This window comes from Varanus komodoensis, unplaced genomic scaffold (genome assembly GCF_004798865.1).
Source record: "Varanus komodoensis strain SLA01 unplaced genomic scaffold, ASM479886v1 scaffold78, whole genome shotgun sequence".
Lineage (NCBI taxonomy): Eukaryota > Metazoa > Chordata > Lepidosauria > Squamata > Varanidae > Varanus > Varanus komodoensis.
The window spans coordinates 1,730,459-1,751,130 of record NW_025336455.1 but is presented as its reverse complement, the minus strand read 5'-3'; the positions used below and the strand labels follow the sequence as shown (position 1 = coordinate 1,751,130).

The 20,672-nt window shown below is 58.6% G+C and overlaps 1 protein-coding gene across 5 annotated transcripts in view; it reads left to right on the top strand.

Moving 5' to 3' along the window:
- Positions 1 to 1,538: 1,538 nt before the first annotated feature.
- CPSF1 (cleavage and polyadenylation specific factor 1) overlaps positions 1,539 to 20,672 on the top strand; it is a 28,172-nt gene continuing 9,038 nt past the window's right edge. Inside the window, exons 1-20 of one of the 5 annotated variants that reach the window (XM_044453332.1) lie at positions 1,539 to 1,637; positions 4,391 to 4,569; positions 5,645 to 5,672; positions 6,008 to 6,141; positions 6,816 to 6,896; positions 7,335 to 7,486; positions 8,336 to 8,482; positions 9,477 to 9,616; positions 10,612 to 10,722; positions 12,130 to 12,223; positions 13,136 to 13,223; positions 14,708 to 14,833; positions 15,101 to 15,155; positions 15,775 to 15,869; positions 16,145 to 16,219; positions 16,539 to 16,619; positions 18,295 to 18,390; positions 19,057 to 19,170; positions 20,121 to 20,262; positions 20,478 to 20,656. In XM_044453332.1, coding sequence (XP_044309267.1) covers positions 4,426 to 4,569; positions 5,645 to 5,672; positions 6,008 to 6,141; positions 6,816 to 6,896; positions 7,335 to 7,486; positions 8,336 to 8,482; positions 9,477 to 9,616; positions 10,612 to 10,722; positions 12,130 to 12,223; positions 13,136 to 13,223; positions 14,708 to 14,833; positions 15,101 to 15,155; positions 15,775 to 15,869; positions 16,145 to 16,219; positions 16,539 to 16,619; positions 18,295 to 18,390; positions 19,057 to 19,170; positions 20,121 to 20,262; positions 20,478 to 20,656 — 2,082 coding nt within the window. In that variant the 5' untranslated portion in view covers positions 1,539 to 1,637; positions 4,391 to 4,425. Of the gene's footprint in view, positions 1,638 to 4,390; positions 4,570 to 5,644; positions 5,673 to 6,007; positions 6,142 to 6,815; positions 6,897 to 7,334; positions 7,487 to 8,335; positions 8,483 to 9,476; positions 9,617 to 10,611; positions 10,723 to 12,129; positions 12,224 to 13,135; positions 13,224 to 14,707; positions 14,834 to 15,100; positions 15,156 to 15,774; positions 15,870 to 16,144; positions 16,220 to 16,538; positions 16,620 to 18,294; positions 18,391 to 19,056; positions 19,171 to 20,120; positions 20,263 to 20,477; positions 20,657 to 20,672 lie in introns of those variants that run through there. The other 4 variants (XM_044453335.1, XM_044453333.1, XM_044453334.1 and 1 more) reach the window with 4 other exon arrangements.

The window sequence follows — 20,672 nt, the reverse complement described above, 5'->3', positions numbered from 1 at the left end:
CACCACGGATGCCAGGATCTTTCCATCGCATAGTCTATGAGGTAGCAACCACGTGTGGCAGAGTACTTCCAGACAAACCATTGATTCTAGCATTAATTCTGACTGTGCCTATCGGAGTGCCCTTCTTGATGCCACAAAGGAAAGTTTGTGACCGATATTTTCTAGGTAGCCAGCCTATAGTTCCAGGAACAGACGGGAAGCCTGCCCCTTGACGTCTGTGGCTAGGCCCAGTGGCCTCTGGCTGGCTGGCTGCGGGGACGCTCCGCGGCTTCAGCCAGGCAGTGAAGGGTAGCAGAGAGGCCTGAGGTTTACGCAAGTTCCCATCGGCTTCTGCTCAGGTGTGCACACCTTGTTCTCCTTTTACCTGCTGCAGCAAACAAAGATCAGTATGAGCAGCAGGCCTGCTCAAACAATGTGTCTCCCTCTGCATCAGAGCATACGTTCTTGCGGCTGCTAGCCGAGATCCCCGGACAGTGCAAAGGCACTGCAGCGGGCCTCTCTCAGAGCACTGCCATCTAGGAGGCTGCTGCGTTCTTCCGGAACACACTGCAAGCCACAGTCAGACGTGTTGTCCTAACAGTGCTTACCAGCTCAAAACAGACGGACATGCAGGTCAGCAGACGGGCCTTCAGCTCTGCAGAGCCAACAGTCTCTCGACCACCTATGAGGACGGGAGAGCAGGTGCCCTATTGGTAGGAAGTTGCACAACAGAGCTGGGCAAGTGACTTGGTCCAGCTTCACTGGTAAAGTGGGCCAGGCTTTCAGTGTTTGGGCCTTAATATCTTTGGGGGAGGCCCTTCTTGTGATCTCACAGCCGTCAGAGGCATCTTCCATGGAGAACGGAGGCAGGGCCTTCTCGGGGGCCACTCCCAGCTGCGGAACTCTCTGCCCAGGGAGGCTAGTTTGGTCCCCTCTTCTGTGGGGAGGCAGCAATGCTTTGACATGCAAACTGGCCTGTGGCTGAAGGGGCTTCACAGGCTGCTGTTACTTTTATTGACCTTTTTATGACATACTTTAATTAGGGTTAGGATGCTGTTTAATTAGGAGGTTCTTTCTAACTTCTATTTCATTCTTGTATATCGTCTGCCACGGAAACACAGAATATAAAATAAAAGTAATCAATCCGGCGAAATGGGCCTGCGTGGCCACCATTCACACCAGGAGAGCTGCCTCGCCCCTCTTTCCCCGGGTGAGGATCGCCCCTCCCGCATCCGACGAAGCGGGCGCTAAGCCAGGAGAGCTCGCAATCAAAGTCTTGGTCGCTAAACTACCACTCTGCATTTGCTACTCCTTCCTAGTCTATGCTTTTTAATCTTTCCCAGCCACCAAACATTGGACACCCAGTCCATCACTCAGACTCTTGTAACCAATCAGCTCCTGGAGTCCGAGCCATTCCGCTCCAATTCCCCCCCTCCTGTTCTTGGCCAATCAGACTCGGCGAATTCCGCCCGCCAATTTTGCCCCTTGGAGGACTGGTTCCTAGCCAGGCTCTTTGCCTCGAGGGCGCGCTAGCCGTGCTTCTCTCTGGCTCTCGCCTCCGCCGCCGCCTCGATGGTTCCGGCAGGGGCTGTTTCCGCCCGGACCGATCGCCGGGGTGCTCCCGCCGGCTGAGGGGCTTTGCGGAGTGGGCGGGGGAGGTAAGCCCGGATTCCGGGGGGCCCGGGGCGGCAGGGGAGTACGGCAGCTTCGCTCCGCGGCCCCCGCCCGCTCCCCGGCAGCCTCCCCGCCAAGCCCGGCCGCCTGCGTGGGCCCATCCCCCTCGCCGTGCGTGCGGGAGAACCGCTGGCGGGGGGCGCTGCCTGGCCGCGGGGGGCTCTCCGCGCGCGGGTGCAGGAGGCAGGCGGCCCCGCGCAGCTCCGCTCCCCGCGCCGAGAAGGGGAGGCGGGCAAGGGCGGAAAGGGGCAGGTGTGCTGCGCGGAAGCGTGGCCGGGGCTGCCCAGCCCGGGAAAGGCGGAGGAGGTCCTGCCCGCAGCGCACAGGCCGCGTGGTGCCAGCAGTCCGGGGACTTCTGTGCGGGTGCTAGTTCTGCTGGTTCTGCGCTATGCCTGGTATCGGAGGCAGGGTGCCTGTGCTCCCCGGTTGCTGGGGAACATAGGCAGGAGGGTGCGGCGGCACTCCTGCCCTGCTCGTGGGGTCAGGGTGGGCAGCTGATTGGCCGCTGTGTGAACCAGAGGCTGGAATGGATGGACCCTCATGCTGATCCCGCAGGACTCTTCTCATGCTTTACGGCCACACTCTGTACTCTGAGGCATTCTAGTACTGTTGCGTACAAAAACAAGCCCGTCCTGGCGTCTTTGCAGGTTTCTTGGGCTCCTTTCTGTGGGTTACCTGTTGGTTGCCTTCATATGCTGCCTTCTTCCAAGGAGCTCAGGATGGCAAACATGACTCACACCTCCATTTTATCCTCACAACAACCCTGTGAGGTAGCTTAGGCCAAGTGGAAATTAAACCCTGGATCTGCTGAGTCCCAGTCCAGCACTATCCATTATGTCACATGGGTTCTCATGGGGCACAGAGCTGAACAGTGCGCTGTTTCAAGCTGTGCAGACAAGGCTTGGTACATTTACAAAGAAAATGCTTTCCACTGTCATACATTTTCCTTGAGGCTTTTCTGTTTTGATCAGATAAGGACAGAGATGGGGAATGTGTGGACCTCCAGATGTTGCTGGGCCACACTTCCCATCATCCTCACCATTGAATGTTCCAGCTGGTGTTGGTGGGAATTGTAGCGTTACCACCGTCTGGAGGAGCACATGTTCTTTGTCCCTGCTTTAGGGTAATATATTAGGGTGCCAAGGAACTATTGGGCCACAATTATGGCAGATTAATTGGGTTAGCCATCTTGCTTCAGACTTATCTGTCGTTTAAAATAAACACTGTACTATCCACAAGGACAACTGCCAGTACCGGTTGATATTTGAGTTCAAGGATAGAGTTGTCTCACAATCTGATTGTGTGGGTGTTGTCAAGGATCTCCAGCTCTCCTTGTTTGTCTGGCTTCTTTGTCAGCAGCAACAACTGGAATGGAAAATGAGAGTTTCACCCTCCTTTAGGAACTCAGGCTGCATATAACGTGGGGATGGGTCAAATGCAGAGCATTATTCCAAAGCTTTTAAATTGTTCAGAGGGGGAGCAAGAAGGATGCTCAGTGGGAATCACAGCAGTGACCCTGAATTTGACGCTGACTTTTGCAAACCTGCGTTATGTATGTGTCATAAGAACATGGGGAAAAAGCATGCTGGGTCAGACCAATGGTCCATCCAGTCCAGCACTCTGTTCCCGTGGTGGCAGACCAGCCGCCCATGGGATTCCTTGAGCAGGACGGCACGAGAGCTCCTCAGCAGCTGGGTGTGCAGGCTCGCTGCGCTGGATGCTGGAGGCGGCACTTGGCCAGCCAGACTTGTTGCTGTGGATGGCCTTCTCCACGAGTTTCCCTGGCCCCTTTTGAATGCAGTGGCCTTCGCTGCTTCCTGTGGCGGTGAATCCCACAATTTAACTATGTGTAGTGTAAAGGGGTACTTCCTTTCGTGTTCCTTCCAAAGGAGTTTCTCCAGCCCTTGGATCATTTTAGTTGCCCTTCTCTGCACTTTTCCCAACTCTGTAATGTCCTTTTTCAGGTGCACCGACCAGAACTGTGCGTCATATTCTAAGTGCAGCTGCACCCAAGATTATTTAAGGGGCGCATCCTCTTGGCAGTGCTCTTTCCAGCTCCTTTCCTAGCACCGCTTGTGTTTTTCACAGCAGCTTTGCTCTGGGCTGACAGTTTCAGTGAGCTGTCCACCAACACCCCAGGATCCCTCTATTGATCCATCACTGTGAGCTCAGATCCCATCAGGCTGTTCTTGAGTTTGGGATGTTTTGCCCTAATGTGCATTTGCTCCATTATCTGAGTGTGTCGCTTCTTGTGAAGCAGAGCACCGTAATGACCAGTACCATCTTCAGGACCCTTCCTTTTATCTGGCAAATTCTGGCACAAACTGAATCTCTCGGTCACTTGGGGATCTCCAGACCGGTAATAAGGGTAGCTAGTTGTCGGGCCCAGTTCCTGTCAAGCTTCAGCGTCAGCAAGCTGAAGCCTGAGAAAGGTGCTGGCGAAGGCCGTCTCTTTCAGGGAGCACAATAGAAACAGAGAGAACAGAACGAGTCAGGAGGGGCCTCCCGGGCCATCTAGTCTGACCTCCGGCACCAGCCGGCTCCGCTCACGACATGCCCGCCATGTGCACGTCCAGCCTCTCGCTGAACACCTGCACCGGTGGGGCCTCGATAGCAGGGTCCATTTGAAATGCCCTCCTTTGGCCAGAGCCTGCTGGTGGATGAGCTGGCCTTCCGCTGGCCCTGGTCCAGGAGTTGCTGTGGGCTGAAGGCCTGACGCTTGCCTCTCTTCTGGCAGCTTGGGATGTGCCTCCCTGTGGGGAACCTGCCAGGATGTACGCTGTGTACAAGCAGGCCCACCCTCCCACGGGGCTGGAGTTCTCCATGTACTGCAACTTCTTCTCCAACGCCGAGCGCAACTTGGTAGTGGCTGGAACCTCTCAGCTGTACGTTTACAGGCTCAACCACGATTCGGAGGTACTGTGAACTAGCTGCTGCGGACATTTGCCGTGCTATAATTGTCCGTGTTTGTTGCTGGGATCAAAGAGGGAATCAAGGAGTTTCGAGGAAGGAGTAGCAGGCACATCTGGAGGCCAGGCCCAGTGACTGGGGGTCGGTACAGGATGCAGCCCCATGAAGGTTTCGGAAGCCTTCCTTGGATAAGCAGTTCACTCTTCGTTTGCTCTGCAACATCCTTGGATACTGGCAGGAAGCTGGGACAGATTTTGCTGATCTGGTTAAGCAGCCATTTCCTTAAGGGAGCCGCACACAGTTGTCCAACCAGGTGTGCCTGGAACTGGGGATGTGGCTGGTCTTTAGCAGTGTTGCTTGTGACAGATGCTCACTTCAAAGCTCCTGTAATATTCCAGCTGTTGCTGAACCACACGAAGGGGGAGAGTGTCTGTGAGACAGAAAATGGCTGTTTCCACCTTCTCCATCCCCTCTCCCAAATGCCTCTCCCACACAAACATAAATGTCCATCTTTTGTGTGGGATGGTGTTCCCGGTATGTATTCTAGAGATCATTTGGCTTGTGTCAACCCTCCAGGAAAGAGCAGTTTTGTCAGTGTAGGGTGGATTTACTGACCAACTGTTTTTAGAAGAAATGGTATGTCGCATCTTGTGGAGAAGATCTGGGCACCCTGCTTGCTGGGAGGGGTGTTTCATCCGTCCTGAGCCAGAGAGCGCAGCTGAATGTCAGAACTGGGAAGCAGCAGCAGGGGACCCCTGCAGAGGTCGGGCAGGCCCTGAACCTGCAGCGGCACAGAGAGAGGGGTGGGCTTCAGAGCCATGGAATGATCTGAGGTGGGGGTGTTAGGGTGCTGAGGGATTAGCGCTGCTCTAGATACAGGGCGAACCCTCCGATGCAGCGTGAGATCTGCTGCTCCCTCCTCTCCCTCTGAATGCCGACGTCCCTCTGAGGCAAAAGCCGCTGCTTGCTTGGCACTGTGCCCTGGAAGGGAGGGCAGCCCCCCAAGGGGGCCTGTGCAGCTGGTGCGCTGCGGCTGCGTTGGGACTGCAGGACTGATGGTGCTTGCCTGCTTCTCTTGCAGACTGCCACCAAAAATGACAGGACTGCAGGTGAGTGGACGGAAGTGCGGGCCGCGGTGCGTGCCGGGCTCCTGGGAAAGAAGGTGCGTGGGTGGGGATTGCCACTGCGCAGCGCTGCTTCACAAGGGTGCTGTCCTGCGTTCGGGCTCTGCCCCACTCCTTGGGAACCCGCCACAGTGGCTTCCGTGCCTGGCGAGCATTGCCAGCTGTTGCCTGGGACTCTGCAGTGCCAGTTCTCTGGGTTTGAAGCCTCTGCTGAAGCTGACCAGAGACTCTGGTAGGGAGCGGGCTGAGAAGCAGCGGCCCTCCGGGGTCAGTGCCAGCCTTGGCCCTGCAAGACATCTCTGATGTGCTGTCTCGCACAGAGGGCAAAGGTCACAAGGAGAAGCTGGAGCTGGTGGCCGCCTTCTCGTTCTTCGGCAACGTCATGTCCATGGCCAGCGTGCAGCTTGCGGGAGCCAAGAGAGACGCCCTCCTGCTGAGCTTCAAGGATGCCAAGGTAGGCTGCCTGCTGAGGCCGGTTTCTGGAAGGGCCGCTTCATGTGGTACGGACCACGTGTGTGTGTGATGTGGAGGTGGGTGCGGCCGTGGCCAGCCACCTCAAGCCCCGAGTATTTCTGCAGTCTTCTGGGGCCACGGAGAGCTGCAGGTCTCGTTTGGAGTAGGTGGAGGTGTTGCGGAGCCCTGGCAGACGGCCCGTAGCGCCCGTCCTTGGGAACTCCAGCTGCTCTTCCTGCACCGAGCTCCGTGGACATTTGGCTGTGCAGCACATGCAGCAGAGTGGACTGGCCCAGCGGAAACCAAGCCTCGTAAAGCCTTCTGAGGAGAGGACCGTGGGCTCAGAATCAATCATGCATTTCTGCAGCTGTTACACGTATTGCATTTTGGGAAGGGAGAGCAGTGGAGGAATGAACGGTGCAACCTGCAGAGTAGATCTTTCAGTATTAAAGCGCTGTGTACAGCATGTAGTGAAGCAAGAGACGCACGCCATTCCATCTGTTTCATCCAGCCATTCCACCATAGCATCTGAAAATAAGGGAGGCAGTTATTCATATTTCAAGTCATTCCCTCACAAGAAGAGGCTCATCTTCATATTTATATTTTTCCACTGAAGAAAAAGACAGTGGAGGATCTGAGCAGATTCCCCCCGTGATGTCTTTTCCTGCCTTCCAGCTCTCCGTGGTGGAGTATGATCCTGGCACCCATGATCTGAAAACACTTTCTCTTCATTACTTTGAGGAACCAGAGCTGCGGGTATGTCCATGAGGGTGGCAGTCTCCTTTCGAAAGATGCTGTGGGGGAGCTCCCATTCGCTCTCCTGAAAGCCGCGAGACATCGGCAGGCCTCTTGCATCCCCAGGAGATTCCCTTTTGCCTAGTCCTGCCCCCCACTCTCACTTTCGTCACGGCCTCCGAAGCAGCCTCCATTAGAAGTGTGATGGGGTGTGGCACAGGGCATCTCCTGCGAGCGTGTGGGAGTGTCCTGTCCCCACTGAGGCAGCCAGGGCTTCTCCCTCACCAAATTCATGGCAACGCCGTGCTCTAGCGTGACTGTTTTGCAACAAGTGGGTTGTCTCCATGGTTGGAGAGGCGGCAGGCACGCCAGACGCAAGGGGCCGGAGGAAGGAAGGGCTCGGTGCTTCGGCCGTGCTTCGCTCTCTGGGGCTCATGGCTTGCTCTGTCTCTTGCCCAGGATGGCTTCGTGCAGAATGTCCACATCCCGAAAGTGCGGGTGGATCCGGACGGGCGCTGTGCGGTGATGCTCATCTACGGCACGAGGCTGGTGGTGCTGCCCTTCCGCCGAGACACGCTGACTGATGAGCACGAAGGGGTCATGGGCGAAGGGTGAGGCGCTGGCCCAGCTGAGAGCTGTTCCGCTGAGAGAACTTGGTCTAGGATGGCTGCAGTTAGGTGTAGTTTTTTAAATGAGAAATGATTGTTCAAGACACGGAAAAGACTCTGTGCCTGAAACTTACATTAATCTGTGGAACTCAGTGCCACAGGATGTGGCTTTGGGCTGCAGAAGTGCTGGAAGAGCAGACTAGATCAGGGATGGCGAACCTTTTAGAGACCCAGTGCCCAAACTGCAACCCAAAACCCACTTATCGCAAAGTGCCGACACTACAATAAAACCTGAAAACTGAGGTTTTAGTTTAGAAAAAACAACTCACAGCCAGTGCAAGCAAATACTTACATATATCCTTGGCAGCGCACTGACCGGCCATGCGAAAGCTCGGACGAGTGGCAGCTCATGAGTCGCGGCTCGTGATGTCATCGCCTGGCGCCGCCGCTCCCTTCCGAGCATGCGCAGGGCCCCTATGTGCGCTGTTGTCCGATGCTCGGCCGCTGGGCGATGTTGGGGCGACTTGGCTCGAGTGCCGACGGAACGGTCTCTGCGTGCCCGCTGTGGCCCGGGTGCCGCAGGTTCGCCACCACTGGACTAGATGGATGTGTGAATGCTGCGGAAGGAAGGCCTTGCCGCTGGCTGACAGTGTGCTTCTGACTTGGAGCCGTGGGCTGTGCGGGCGGCCCCGCCAGGGAGGGATGCTGCCAGCGGGTGCTGCGCCTGGACCCCTCCTTGCGGGCGTTTCTCTCGTCCTGGGCTGGGTCGCTGTGTCCGGTCGCACAGCTGCTCCTCAGCCCTTCGCCTCAGCGCTGCTCCAGACCCACTGGCCCGCTGCTCCCTCGTTGCAGCCAGAAGTCGAGCTTTCTGCCCAGCTACATCATCGACGTGCGGGAGCTGGACGAGAAGCTGCTGAACATCATCGACATGCAGTTCCTGTGCGGCTACTACGAGCCCACCCTGCTCATCCTCTTCGAGCCCAACCAGACCTGGCCCGGGTGCGTCTCCCCTTTCCTTCTCCCGTTCTGTCGTCGCGCCAGGCGTTGGCCCTCTGCAGGGAGGCCAGGCAGGCGGCTCCCCCTGGCAGGGGGCCGAGCTCCCGCTGCTGCCCCTGCTGGCTGGGGAAGGGGCGCCAGGGCTGCACGGCCGGTCGTGTGGTGCAGCGAGGAGAACTCGAAACTGGGAGGAGCTGCAGGCGAGGCTCCACAGCCGCCGTTCCCGCTCCGGCGCCCTCCTCGTGGCTCGGGGCTGCGAGTCTCAGAATCCCCGGCTGGGAAGTGCCGTGTCGGCCGGGCATTCTGGGAATCGCAGTCCCGCCCCTCTGGAGGGCACCCGGTGGGGAAGGCCGACTTGCGCACTTCAGGGGATCAAGACTGGTTGTGATGCGCTAAAGCACCTGGCTTCCTTGCCTTGCCATGGCATGCAGGCAGAAGTGGAGTCGAGAGAGGCTGCTTCGGGGTTGAGCGAGAGGATCTGTGCAATTATGAATCAGGATTTGAACACAAAACATTGGCAACTATTTCAGCAAAATCTTATCTTTAGGCATTTATAATTCCAAAGGACTCAGTCCTCACGACCTGCTGGCACTCTTGGGATTGCAGGTAGTCTTGCCATAAGCGTAACATGCTGGCTTTTTCAATGCTACAGGATCAGTCCCAGAACAGCCTGCGTTGATTTGCGCCACAGCTCAGCTTTGGCGTCTGATTTGCATTCCGGAGCCCCTGCTGAGAGTGTGCCCTCCTTACGGGAAGATGCCTTTCAGGCCCCCGTAGAGGGTTTCCCTCGCCGTTGAGCAATCCCACCCTGCTTTAGCGCACCCGAGATCAGGGAGCAAAACACGCAGGTTGGGGGATGTGTTGGGAGCCCTGCAGGGTCCCTTCATGTTGGTGGTGGAGGGAGGCGGCAGGCGAGGGGCAGCCCCAAGCACGGCCAGCCCGTCTAGTCTCAGGCTCCACTGCAGAGCGCGCTCATTCTCCCCTGCCCCTCTTTCAGGCGGGTGGCTGTGCGCCAGGACACCTGCAGCATCGTTGCCATTTCCTTGAACATCATGCAGAAGGTGCACCCGGTCATCTGGTCCCTCAGCAACCTGCCCTTTGACTGCACCCAGGCCCTGGCCGTGCCCAAGCCCATCGGTAAGAGGAATGACGGCCTCCTTTCGGCTCTCGCACGTAGCGCGAATAAGCGAGTGGGCGTGTCCGCACACAGAACAGTGCAGCTGGAAATTGAGAACATCCCTGGGGTGGGATTCTGGCTTTGGATGGGAATCCAAAGGGGGGGTTGGTCCGGCTGGACAGTGAGGGGGAGCCAGTGAATTCAGGCTCAGCCCCCTGGCCACATCTCCACTTTAAAAGCAATCTAAAACAGAGTTGGGAAGGAGGTCTGCCTGAGAACATGGATAGCCTCAGACCAGGGGTTGGCAACCTGCGGCATCCCAGGTGGCAAGTTAGCCTAAAACCCCCATCACCTGTCAGGACCACCAGTGCGGGCTGTGGCCCTCGAAAGCTGTAGAGCAAAGCATCTGGACAGCTGTGAATCGCCCTTGGTTGGCATAGACAGTGCTGGGCTCGAGAGAGAGAGAGTGTCCCGACGTACATTTCATGAAGGAGCGCTTACATCCATATTTGCCCAGTCGCCCCCTGAGATCGGCGGGAGAGGCCCTTCTCCGGGAGCCCTCCGTGAGAGAAATTAGGAGGGTGGCTACTCGGAGAAGGGCTTTCTCAGCGGTGGCGCCTAAGTTATGGAATGCGCTCCCCAGAGAGGTCCGCCTGGCGCCGTCGTTATTTGTTTTTCGGCGCCAGGCTAAGACCTTTTTATTTAAGCAACATTTTAAATGCTAAATACAATTGAATTTTATCTGGCCAGGGCGGCTTATTTTATAATGTGAGTTTTAATTAAGATTATTTTATATGGATTTTAACTTGTTTTATCTATGTTGTAAGCCGCCCCGAGGCTTCGGCGAATGGGGCGGCATAAAAATGTTTTAATAAATAAATAAATAAAAATCTGTATGTGGCAGATTCCTTCACCCAGAAGGTGGCATGGAGACGTTCTCCTTTCAGCAGCTTTGAACCTGCGGTGTGGAGCCGCTGTCCTGTCCCTGCCTAATTCTGCTCTCCCTCCCTTCCAGGTGGTGTTGTGATCTTTGCAGTGAACTCGCTGCTGTACCTGAACCAGAGCGTGCCACCTTACGGTGTCTCTCTCAACAGCCTCACCAACGGCACCACAGTCTTCCCACTAAGTACGCCTGCCCACTTTTTCTCCACTCCCTTTATTGGATATTGAATAATTATTTAAATTCAAACCCCCACCTCCTTTTCCTAGAGGAGCTCCAGGCGATTTATGCAATCCTCCTCCTCTCGATCTTATCTCGACAACAGTCCTGTGAGGTAGGTTAGGCCGAGAGTCAGTGACCGGCCAAAGTCACCCAGTGAGCCTGGTAGTTGAGCGGGGACTAAAATTTAGCCCAGCAGTCTAACCGCTGCGCTATGCTGGGTGCCAGTGGTATGTGCCCCTCGCTAGCCTTGAAGTTAAGCAGCTAGCCATGGGCAGGCCCCTTCTCCCTCTTCTTTCACTTTCCTCTATTGATGTGGCGTGGGGTAAAAGGACGATGGCCAGGCCACATCCTGTGTCCTTTTTGACAAGCCGCCCTTGCGCTGTTCAGCATGCAGTGCTCTTGGCCCAAGGGATGAATGATTTGGATTTTCAAATAATTTTACTGATTACAGTATTGTTTAAAAAAGTAACTCTTTTATTATGGTGCAACATAACAAGACCATTAAAGAGAAAAAGGAAATATTTATCTATTATAAGTGCAATTATATCTATTATGCGTACATTTCAACGAAGGAAGACAGCTACCCATGGATGTATCCATTCTAGAGTAGTGCGTGTACGTCAGCCGTTCAAACACTGAAATTGTTCTTAGATCCTCAATTTATTGTGCTCTAGGAGGTGAGTCGCCATGGCAATTTTAGTCTTTTAACTGTCAAAAGAGCATGGGAAATCTTTACATTAACCATGTGTTAACTCTGAGGAAGCAGGTAGAGAAATCAGTAGAACAAATGCACCAGCACATACGAAAGTGTTCTAATTCAAAGTTTATCCGTATTATAGCCTCCCCGCAAAGGGACGCAATTACTCAGCATCACCAAAACATACAAGTGAAGAATAGATTAGCAGTCGTACCCCTCTGGCTGTTACCTGACTGAGCCAAATCCATATTCAGGAAAAGTTGTGACATCCTGAAACAAGAAGCAGGAGTGTTTCGCTGAATAAGGCGCAAACTGAGATCCACTTGGAACTCCGGATGGTGCTCACTTTATTGGCAAGGATGGGACTGGGACAGGCGGCATTTTCCCAAGCTTTTCCTCCTAACGACCGAGTGCTAGAAACACTCTGTAACATCCGCAGAAAGTGGAGGCCCCACTTCCTCAACCTCTGCCCCGTTAGAAAATTGTGAACTTATTTTGCAAGGCTGAGCATGCATGGAGAACTTGCAGCCTCAAGCAATCTTGCATGAAAAATGCTTTGCTAAGCCAGGCCGCGTCTGCCAAAGGGACACTTCCTGCGTGGTCCCGAGCCCCTCGCCTGTGCCGTGCTGTTCTGCATCGCCTGACAACTTTACTGCCCCCTTCTCCTTTTGCAGGAGTCCAGGAGGGAGTGAAAATGACACTGGACTGTGCCCAGGCAACCTTCATCTCCTACGACAAGATGGTGATATCACTGAAAGGCGGGGAGATGTAAGTCTGCGGGATTTTCCTGTGCAATAGAGCGCAATCGCTCTGGACGGACTTCAGCAGGAAGGCGCCTGGCCATGCAGCGTGTCTGCCTCAGCAGCTCTTGCCAGTCTCCCACTATTTTGGCCAGATGCTGGGATAGCTCTTGTCCTCGAGAGCCTTTGGAAAGCGCAGGTGGGGGGAGCAGTTCTTGTCCGCCAACCCTCGAGCTCGTGAGATGCTGCCGCTCTCTGTGGCACAAGCTCCTTCCTGCCGCCCAGGGGCAGCCTGATTCACGGCTGGGTCAGAGGCTCTGGCACCGAGCTCTCAACCTTCCCAGGGTGCCGTGCTTCTGGGCGGGCGGCTCTCAATACAGCGAAGCGGATGAATATTTCATGGCTTCCTGAGAAACCTGAAGCCTGAGATGAGGCTCTTGTCAGTAGGGCATCCCAGAGAGAGGGCTGAAGGGAAGACGCGAGTGGTCTGGGGAGTCGGCCGGGATCCTGGGCGTGCCGAGTCCGCCTCGGCATCAGGTGCGGCGTCCATGGATGAGCCAAGCGGGGGCTGGTGGCTGGACAGCTGCAGCCCTTGACTTTTGAGATCTCTTGCAAGCAGCTTCGGCCAGACCGCTTCTGCCCATCTGGCTGTGCTCAGTGCCCGCCCTGTGGCAGTTGCGAGCCGGTGGGGGAAGCAGTCCCGGGCCCAGCTGGAGGAGGGCCTGCCGCTGCGGGGGAGTCCTGCCATTTGGCTGGTTTTTCAGCCTTTGCCTAGATTTCAGCCGCTTCCCCCTGGCCGGGCGAGCCGGTGCAGGGCCTGCATCGCACTCCCACTGCTTGTGTGGGGCCAGACCCTCCGCAGGCGGGAACAGACTTGCCAGGCGCTGCCCCTCCTGCCCTCTTGGCGGTTCCCGCCCACAGCCGTTTCTCCCTTCCCCAGCTACGTGCTGACCCTCATCACGGATGGCATGCGGAGCGTCCGATCCTTCCACTTCGACAAGGCAGCGGCCAGTGTCCTCACCACGTGCGTAAGTGCCGTTCCGCCGCAGGGCACCCCCAGTGGGGGGGCCGGTCTGGGTGGTGTGGGGCGCCCTGGGGCGAGTGTGGCCTGTGGAACAGCTCTGCTCTGACAAATCAGGTGGGGGCGTGCAGTACATGCCGCCCAGACGGCCCCCAGAAGGGGAGAGCAGACCTGGGGGCGCGTGACCGGAGGGTCGAAGGTGTGGCTGGAGAGATGCTGTGCGGGGCGAAGAATGGACCCCTTCTGGTGGGTGGGGGCGCTGGCTTTGGGGAGGTTCATTTGGGAAAGCAGGTCTCTTACAGGCTGGAAGTAATTGCTAATAATGCCAATTTCCAGAAGCTGCTCCACAAAGGGGCCTTTGTATCTGCGTGATGCACGATTGGATGCATTATTTCTGAGATCAAAGAAGTGCATCAAGATCACAACAAAATGGATATACAGTAGACTTTTCAGGTTATAGAAACATGGAAACAGAGCGAGTCAGAAGGGGCTCCCCGGCCATCTAGTCTGACCCCCAGCTCCTCTCATGACATGCCCACCATGTGCACGTCCAGCCTATCCTTGAACACCCTCACCAAAGGGGCCTCAGCCACCTTCTGTGGAAGCCCATTCCACGCCCTCGGGGTTCCGGCTGTCAGGAAGTGCTTCCTGGCATCCAAATGGAACCTTGGCTCCCTGAGCTTTGCTCCGTTGGAGCGCATCCTGCCCTCCTCTGCAGGGGAGAACAGGTCTCTACCCATCTCTGTGTGACACCCCATCACATACCTGCATGTTTTCCTTTGAAGAGTCCTGTTACGGTTTTGGGGTAGAAAAATAATCCTAGCAGGAAGCTTGAGTTTGTTTTTAAAAACTCACATTATTGAGTGAACCGCTTTACTCTGTCTTCCTGCTTGTTTTTCCCCTGGAGACTTGCTTTTCCCATCAGTTTTGCTGTGTGGAGCAGGCCTCGCCGTCCCAGTGGGTCAGAGAGGGGAAGGGAATTCCTCTGGAAGGCGTTGGCTGGGCTGAGATGCAGTGCAGCAGGCAGCGTGTTGCGCTTGGCACACCAGGGCTTGGGTTCAAACCCTGGTTTGGCTCTGAAGTTTGCGGGGGGACCACCTTGAGCCAGCCCCCCCATCCTTTCTCTTCAGCCTCACAGATGGGAGGAGGGTGGCTCTGCCCGCATGCTGAATGCTTTGGTGCGGCGTCGAAAGGCAGGGCTGATCCATGCCGCCTCTCCAGCCCAGAGAGGTTGCTGGTGGCCTTGGAAGGCCTCCGCTGCCTTGTGGCACTTCTCCGACCTTGTCGGACACTCCCGCCCTTTGCCTCCTAAATCATCCTTCCGGTTTTGAAGTTTTTAATATTGACGAGCTGTTAAGTGTTTTCATGTGTTGAGCATTTCATAACCTGCCTCGGCGGATCCCAGAAAGGGGCACAGAAGTGCCGTTGCGGCCGCTGTTGTGACTGAGAGTGCTCAGAGTGCTGAGTTGCCTTCCTCTGCCTGGATCGCAGATGATCACCATGGATCCCGGGTACCTCTTCCTGGGCTCCCGCCTCGGAAACTCCCTCCTCCTGAAATACACCGAGAAGCTCCAGGAGCCCCCCATGAGTCTGGCCAAGGACGCTGCAGAGAAGGTGGTGAGTTCAGAGGGGCCTTCCTGTCCTCGTCCCGAGAGGCGACGGTGCTCAGCAGGCTGCAGGGCCTCCCTGGTGGTGGGGGCCGCACACCTCGCTCTAGGCAGTGCTGGGGAAACTGCCCCCCCGCCCACGGTTGCTGGACTCCCGGGGGCATGATGGGCTCCGGCAAGAACTGCGTGGCCACAAGTTCCCCTCTGGCCCGCTGGGACTGAGGAAGGTGGGGGGCGGACGGAGACCCTCCCATCAGCACGCGGCTTTCTTCACTAGCAGGATGAGCCTCCCGTCAAGAAGAAGCGTGTGGAGCAGCCGGCAAACTGGGCAGGTGGGTGGCTCAGCCCCGCAGCAGAGGGGGCTGTGGCCCCGGGGAGGCTGCCCCCGCAGCGCCCTCTCTCGGTGATCGGGGCAGGCGGGGCCCAGCGTGGCGTGGCGGCCACGTTCTGTGGTGATCCTGCACATGGCGCCAGCCGCCTCACTTGCGGTTTTGCGCTCTTGGCTCTGCTTCCAGCACCCGCCCTGCTGCTGCCTTCTCTCTGTGCCCCCGCGTCACTGCCCGTAACGGGTCTCCTCTGGGCTGGTGCTGGTGGCCTCAGGCATAAAGGGGAGGGGCCTCTCTCCCACCCCGGATTTGCCCGGTGCCTCCCTCCATCGCCTTCTCAAGTGATTTTGGGTCACGCTGGTACCTGGAGGCTTTGCATGTCCCGCCGGCCCGTTGCACACCTCGCGTGTGACCCGGAGCACCCCAGGCATTCTGGGCATCTCCAGCACGCCTTCCGTGACTCCTTTCCTGAGGATTTGAAAACATTGGGTGTGGGGGCACGAATGGGGGGAAGCGGCAGTAGAGGGCGGGGAGGTGCCTGGGAAGAGCAGAGGCCGAGGAAGAGAAGCCAGGGGACGAGGCGAGGGGCCCCTCTGCTAGACGCATCCTATTCCATCCTGTGCAGGGGGGAAGTCGGCTCCGCAGGATGAGGTGGACGAGATCGAGGTGTACGGCAGCGAAGCCCAGTCTGGGACCCAGCTAGCCACCTACTCCTTTGAGGTACCATCTGGGGGCTGCTTCTGAGGCCGTCCCCGGGGCGAGATGGCCGGCTGTGGCCAGTCCGTGTTGCCCCGTGCCATGGAAGGGAGGGTGGGAGAAGGGCAGCTCAGTGCCCGGATCCGGGCCCTGGACCGCTTCCCTTTGCTGCACGACCCGTTTAAGGCAGGGCCAGAGCACAGCTCATGTCCGTGGGTCAAAAGAGCCTTGGGCCTCCAGGAGACCGAGGCCTTGGCCGTGACTGAGCCGCGTGTGGCTGATGCGCTCTCTTCTGGCAGGTGTGTGACAGCATCCTGAACATTGGTCCCTGTGCCAACGCCGCCATGGGCGAGCCGGCCTTTCTCTCCGAGGAGGTGTGTACCTGGCTGGCCTCTCCAGCCTGCCTGGCAGCCCCTCTCTTGGGCCCTGGAGGGCGGCCGCTTTCAGCCCTTGCTGCCTCTGGGAGGGGAAGGCGGACGGGGTGCTTGGGCCTGAAGGAAAGGCCGGCACAGACCTAGCAGGTCAGCGGAGGGAGTGCCATGCGCTTGGGACTTCTGCCATCCTGTCCGCTCCTGGGGGCACGATGGACCTCGGGTGTCTGGAGAAAATGGGGCACCCCCTTTGCGGAGGTCGCTGAGGCGGCTTCCCCAGGCAAGCGCCTCACCGCGGGTGCCCACCTGCCTTCCCTTCCAGTTCCAGAATAGCCCCGAGCCTGACCTGGAGATTGTGGTGTGCTCCGGCTACGGCAAGAATGGGGCCCTCTCGGTGCTGCAGGTGAGCGAGCGCCCACGGGAGGGGCTGCGGGGCGCCCTGTGCGAAGGCCTGCGCCGTGGGGGGCGTCTGTCTGGCGCGAGTGAGGTAGCAGTGCCGCGGCAGCTAGGCCTGCCAGGGCTGCCCCAGAGATTGTTGGGGCCGCCTGTAAACACCTAGGGACAAGGGGGCAGGGCCGGGCAGGGCAGGGCGGCCCCCTGAGGAGCTGGGGGGCCAGCTGCCAGGGGCCCTTGCGCAGCCTGCCTCCGCGGCACCGTTCCTCGCCGTCTCCCAGCCGAGCCGTCCCGAGCCCCACCCCAGGGAGGTCGGGGGTTCGGTGTGCCCTCTCCTGCCTCGTGCGCCACTCGGTCCTCTGCCTTTGGGGCAGGGGCCCCAGGGTCTTCTCAGGACCTGCTGTTTGGAGCCATTTGGGTGTTTGAGAGCTCTTACAAGGAGTGGGTTGCTGATGACAGAGAAGGGTGACGGGTGGGTTGTGAGGACAGGTGGCGAGGAGCTGGAGGTCATGGGGAGGGGCTTCTCCCTCAGGCTGTGGAAGTCCCCCCCCCCCAAAAAAGAACATGTGCTGTGAAATTGGGCTTCTTTATCTTCCTCTCTCCAGTGTTTGGAAGTCCACAGGCAGCGCTTGCTGCGAGCTCCGGAGGGGGGGCTGGATCCCGTTTCCAGCAGTCGAGCGTCATTCCCGGCCCCTGCATTCACTCGTACTCGCCCTCTGCCACCACTTAAGCCCGAGTAACTTCGTGGCAGTCGGCATTGTAGAATAAATTAGTAAAATGCAAAAACACTGTGCCAGTTTGTGCAGGTGCATGACAGGGAAGTGATCTGTCCTTGGTGCAGAGTGCGGCTCACCCTGGAGGAGAATTTTCTTTTAATTTTTAAGCCGGAGGCATTCCTAGGTCTCCGGTGGCAGAGATGGCCTCAGGCCTGCCCTTTCTCCTGAGACGGATTACCTGGATCGCTCTGCTGTTGGAGCGGTGTAGCGATGGAGCCGGTGCCCGGAGGAGCTGGTGGGCTCTCACGGGAGGCGTCCAGGGGTCTGTCTGAGGGGGATGCCTCCACCCGCAGTCCTGCACTGAGCACGAGGTTGGGCTTGGTGGCCTCATGGCCCCTTGCGACTCTGCTGTGATTCTGCGTGGCACAGAGTCCCCAGGACTAGTAGCCGCGAACCACCTTCTCGTCCATGATGTTGCCCAGTCCCCTTCAAGAGCCATCTAAGCTGGTGATCCAGGTTACGTTTGTGAAAGCAAAGTCCGTAGTTCAGCCGTCCGTCCTGAATCCCCCACCAGCCGCCTTCATGGAAAGCCCCCTTTGGGTTCTGGCATTAAGCGTGCAAGGAAAAGTCTCCCTCCCCACTTTCTCCACACCACGTGTAATTCTGCACACTTCTATCCTGTCTTCCCTTTCCGGCCTTTTTTCTAAGCGGAACGATCCCGGATGCTGTAGCCTTTCCTTGCAGGGGGGTTGCTTGAGCCCCTTGACCCTTCCCTGCTCCAACCATTCCCTGGAACGCGTCCCTTTTTGAGATGCGTTGGCCAGAACTATGTGCAGTAATCCACGTGCGGTGTGAGGGAAGGACCAGTGCCCCCGTCGCAGTCAGGGCAGCTTGCCTGCCCAATCCCAGTACCTGTCTTGAACGCCCGCCCTGAGGGCCGGGTCCGTAACGCCCCCCTCTTTCCAACAGAAGAGCATCCGTCCTCAGGTGGTGACAACCTTTGAACTTCCTGGCTGCTACGACATGTGGACTGTGATCTCACCGCAGAAGACAGAAGAGGCAACTGTACGTAGACCCCCCATTTTTGGGGCCCCCGAAGGGGGTCATGGTATTGCTGTCCCTCGGGGCAGGGAAGCTCGTGCGTGGGGTCTGAAGGCTGCCTGCTTCCTGGGAACTGGTGCTCAGAGGCGCCCTGGCTGAGTCCGTTGCCCCCTTAACCATTTGGGCTGTTGGCTCTTCTCTGCCTGTGATTTCGTGCGAGTCGGTGATCCTCGACTCTGAGGCTCAGTTCAGTAGCACGTGCTCAGAGGCTGGGGACAGGCTGAGCGCAGTTTTGTTGCACCCTGGGTGGTTGTTGCAATGGGGGTTCTCATGTTCTCCGCTCTCAGTCGAAATGGCACCCACGGAAAGCAACCTCCGGTTCGCAACCCAGCAGTGAATCATTGGTCCTCTTCATGGGCGACTCTTGGTTCATAAGCCACAGGCCAGTAGCACGGCTGGGTTCAGACAATGCGACAACCCCTGGTTCGCCAGCAAGCCACGCTCAGCCTTTGAGCAGGGCTTCTCGTGTCGCCCAAAGCCCGCCCACGCCTGCTGCGCCGGAGGAGGGCGCTGCACGGCTGCCGGGAACTGTGGCACCTGAGCGCATGCGGCCCCGGGCAGCTCCCGCCTCGGGCCGCGTCAGGCCCAGCCTCTCTTCGCCACGGCAAGGAGTCTGTGTCCTGTGTGTAGCAGGAGGAAGACGCTTCAGGGGAAAGCACGGAAAAGGAGCCGCCCCCGCCGGAGCCGGCCGACGATGGGAAGCGGCACGGGTTCCTCATCCTGAGCCGTGAGGATTCCACCATGGTGCGTGCCAGAGACGCTGCAGCGGGCGGGGTGGCCGGGGCGTCCCACGGGCCTCGCTGAGCGCGTGGAAGTGGCAGCCCGGAGATGGCGGAGGGGGCCTGCGAGGGCTGCGGGTGCGGAGCGCTGCCGGAGGGCGGCAGCAGGAGGCGGGAAGGAGCCCGTCTGCCCTGTGCCGCGGCCACCGCGGGCCAGTTGGCAGCACGGAAGGGAGGCCCAGGCTGGAGGCGCCCCTGGGAGCGGCCAGCGTCGTGGAGAGGTCCTGCCCCACATTGCCCGGGGCAGCCCGCGTAGCAGTGGGGCCAGGCCGAGGCTCGGGAGCCACGCGCAGCTCTTTGAGTGCATTTTGCGGCTCGCTGCTCGCCTTCCAGGACGCCTGCGGGCACCGCTCGCTGCCCACCACCTGCTGCTGCGGGCACCCACTTGTGGCTCTTTAGCAGATGTGGCTCTTCCGCTCCCCTGCCCTATAGCATCCTTCCCCACCCTGGGGCCCTGTGGGTGTGTTGGCTGCAGCTCCCCACATCCCCCCCCCCGGCCTGCTAGGAGCCGCGACCCAACACCGTGCGTGGGGCACCCGGCTGGGGAAGTCTGCTCTGTTCGGTGCTGCTCAGCAGCGCTGCTCCCGGCAGAGGGGCCCTGCTGTCGACGTGGCGTGATGGACTCAAGGCGCAGCAAACCAGAGTCGTGCGGGATTCCAGGAAGCGTTTCCCCACTGCCAGAGCAATGGGGCAGTGGAACCGGTTGCCTAGGAGGTGGGGGCCCTCCCACACCGGAGGCACTGGAAGAGAAACTGGGCCGCCCTCTGAGTGGGGCGGTGTGGCTCAATGACCCGCAAGAGCAGTGGGGGGGACCCTGCGGCCTTCTGGCCCCTCCGACTCTGCTGTGATTCCGTGATGTCCCGGCCCGGGCAGCTCTCCCGCTGATCGCGCTGCACGTGCCTTTTGCTCCCGCAGATCTTGCAGACTGGCCAGGAGATCATGGAGCTGGACACGAGCGGCTTCGCGACGCAGGGGCCCACGGTCTACTCGGGCAACATTGGCGAGAACCGCTACATTGTGCAGGTGTCTCCGCTGGGCATCCGCCTGCTGGAGGGAGGTCAGCTGTGACGACGGCCCTTCCCGGGGAGAGCCCCGTCCCGGGGACGGATCCCCTAGGCAGCGGGAGGGCGGGGCGGCGAGCGCTGGGCCCTCGCAGGGGCTCCGCGTGTCCCGGTGGCCTGAGCTCCGGGACCGCTGGGGGGGCTGCTCCGAGGGGCAGAGCCGCGGCTCCTGGCCGGCCCTGCATGGTGCTGCCCGTGCTTCCGCCCGCAGTGAACCAGCTGCACTTCATCCCCGTGGACCTCGGCTCGCCCATCGTGCACTGCGCCGTGGCCGACCCCTACGTGGTGATCATGAGCGCCGAGGGGCAGGTCACCATGTTCGTGCTGAAGAGCGACTCCTACGGGGGGCGGACCCACCGCCTCACCCTGCAGAAGCCCCAGCTGCACCACGTGAGCGGGGGCCACG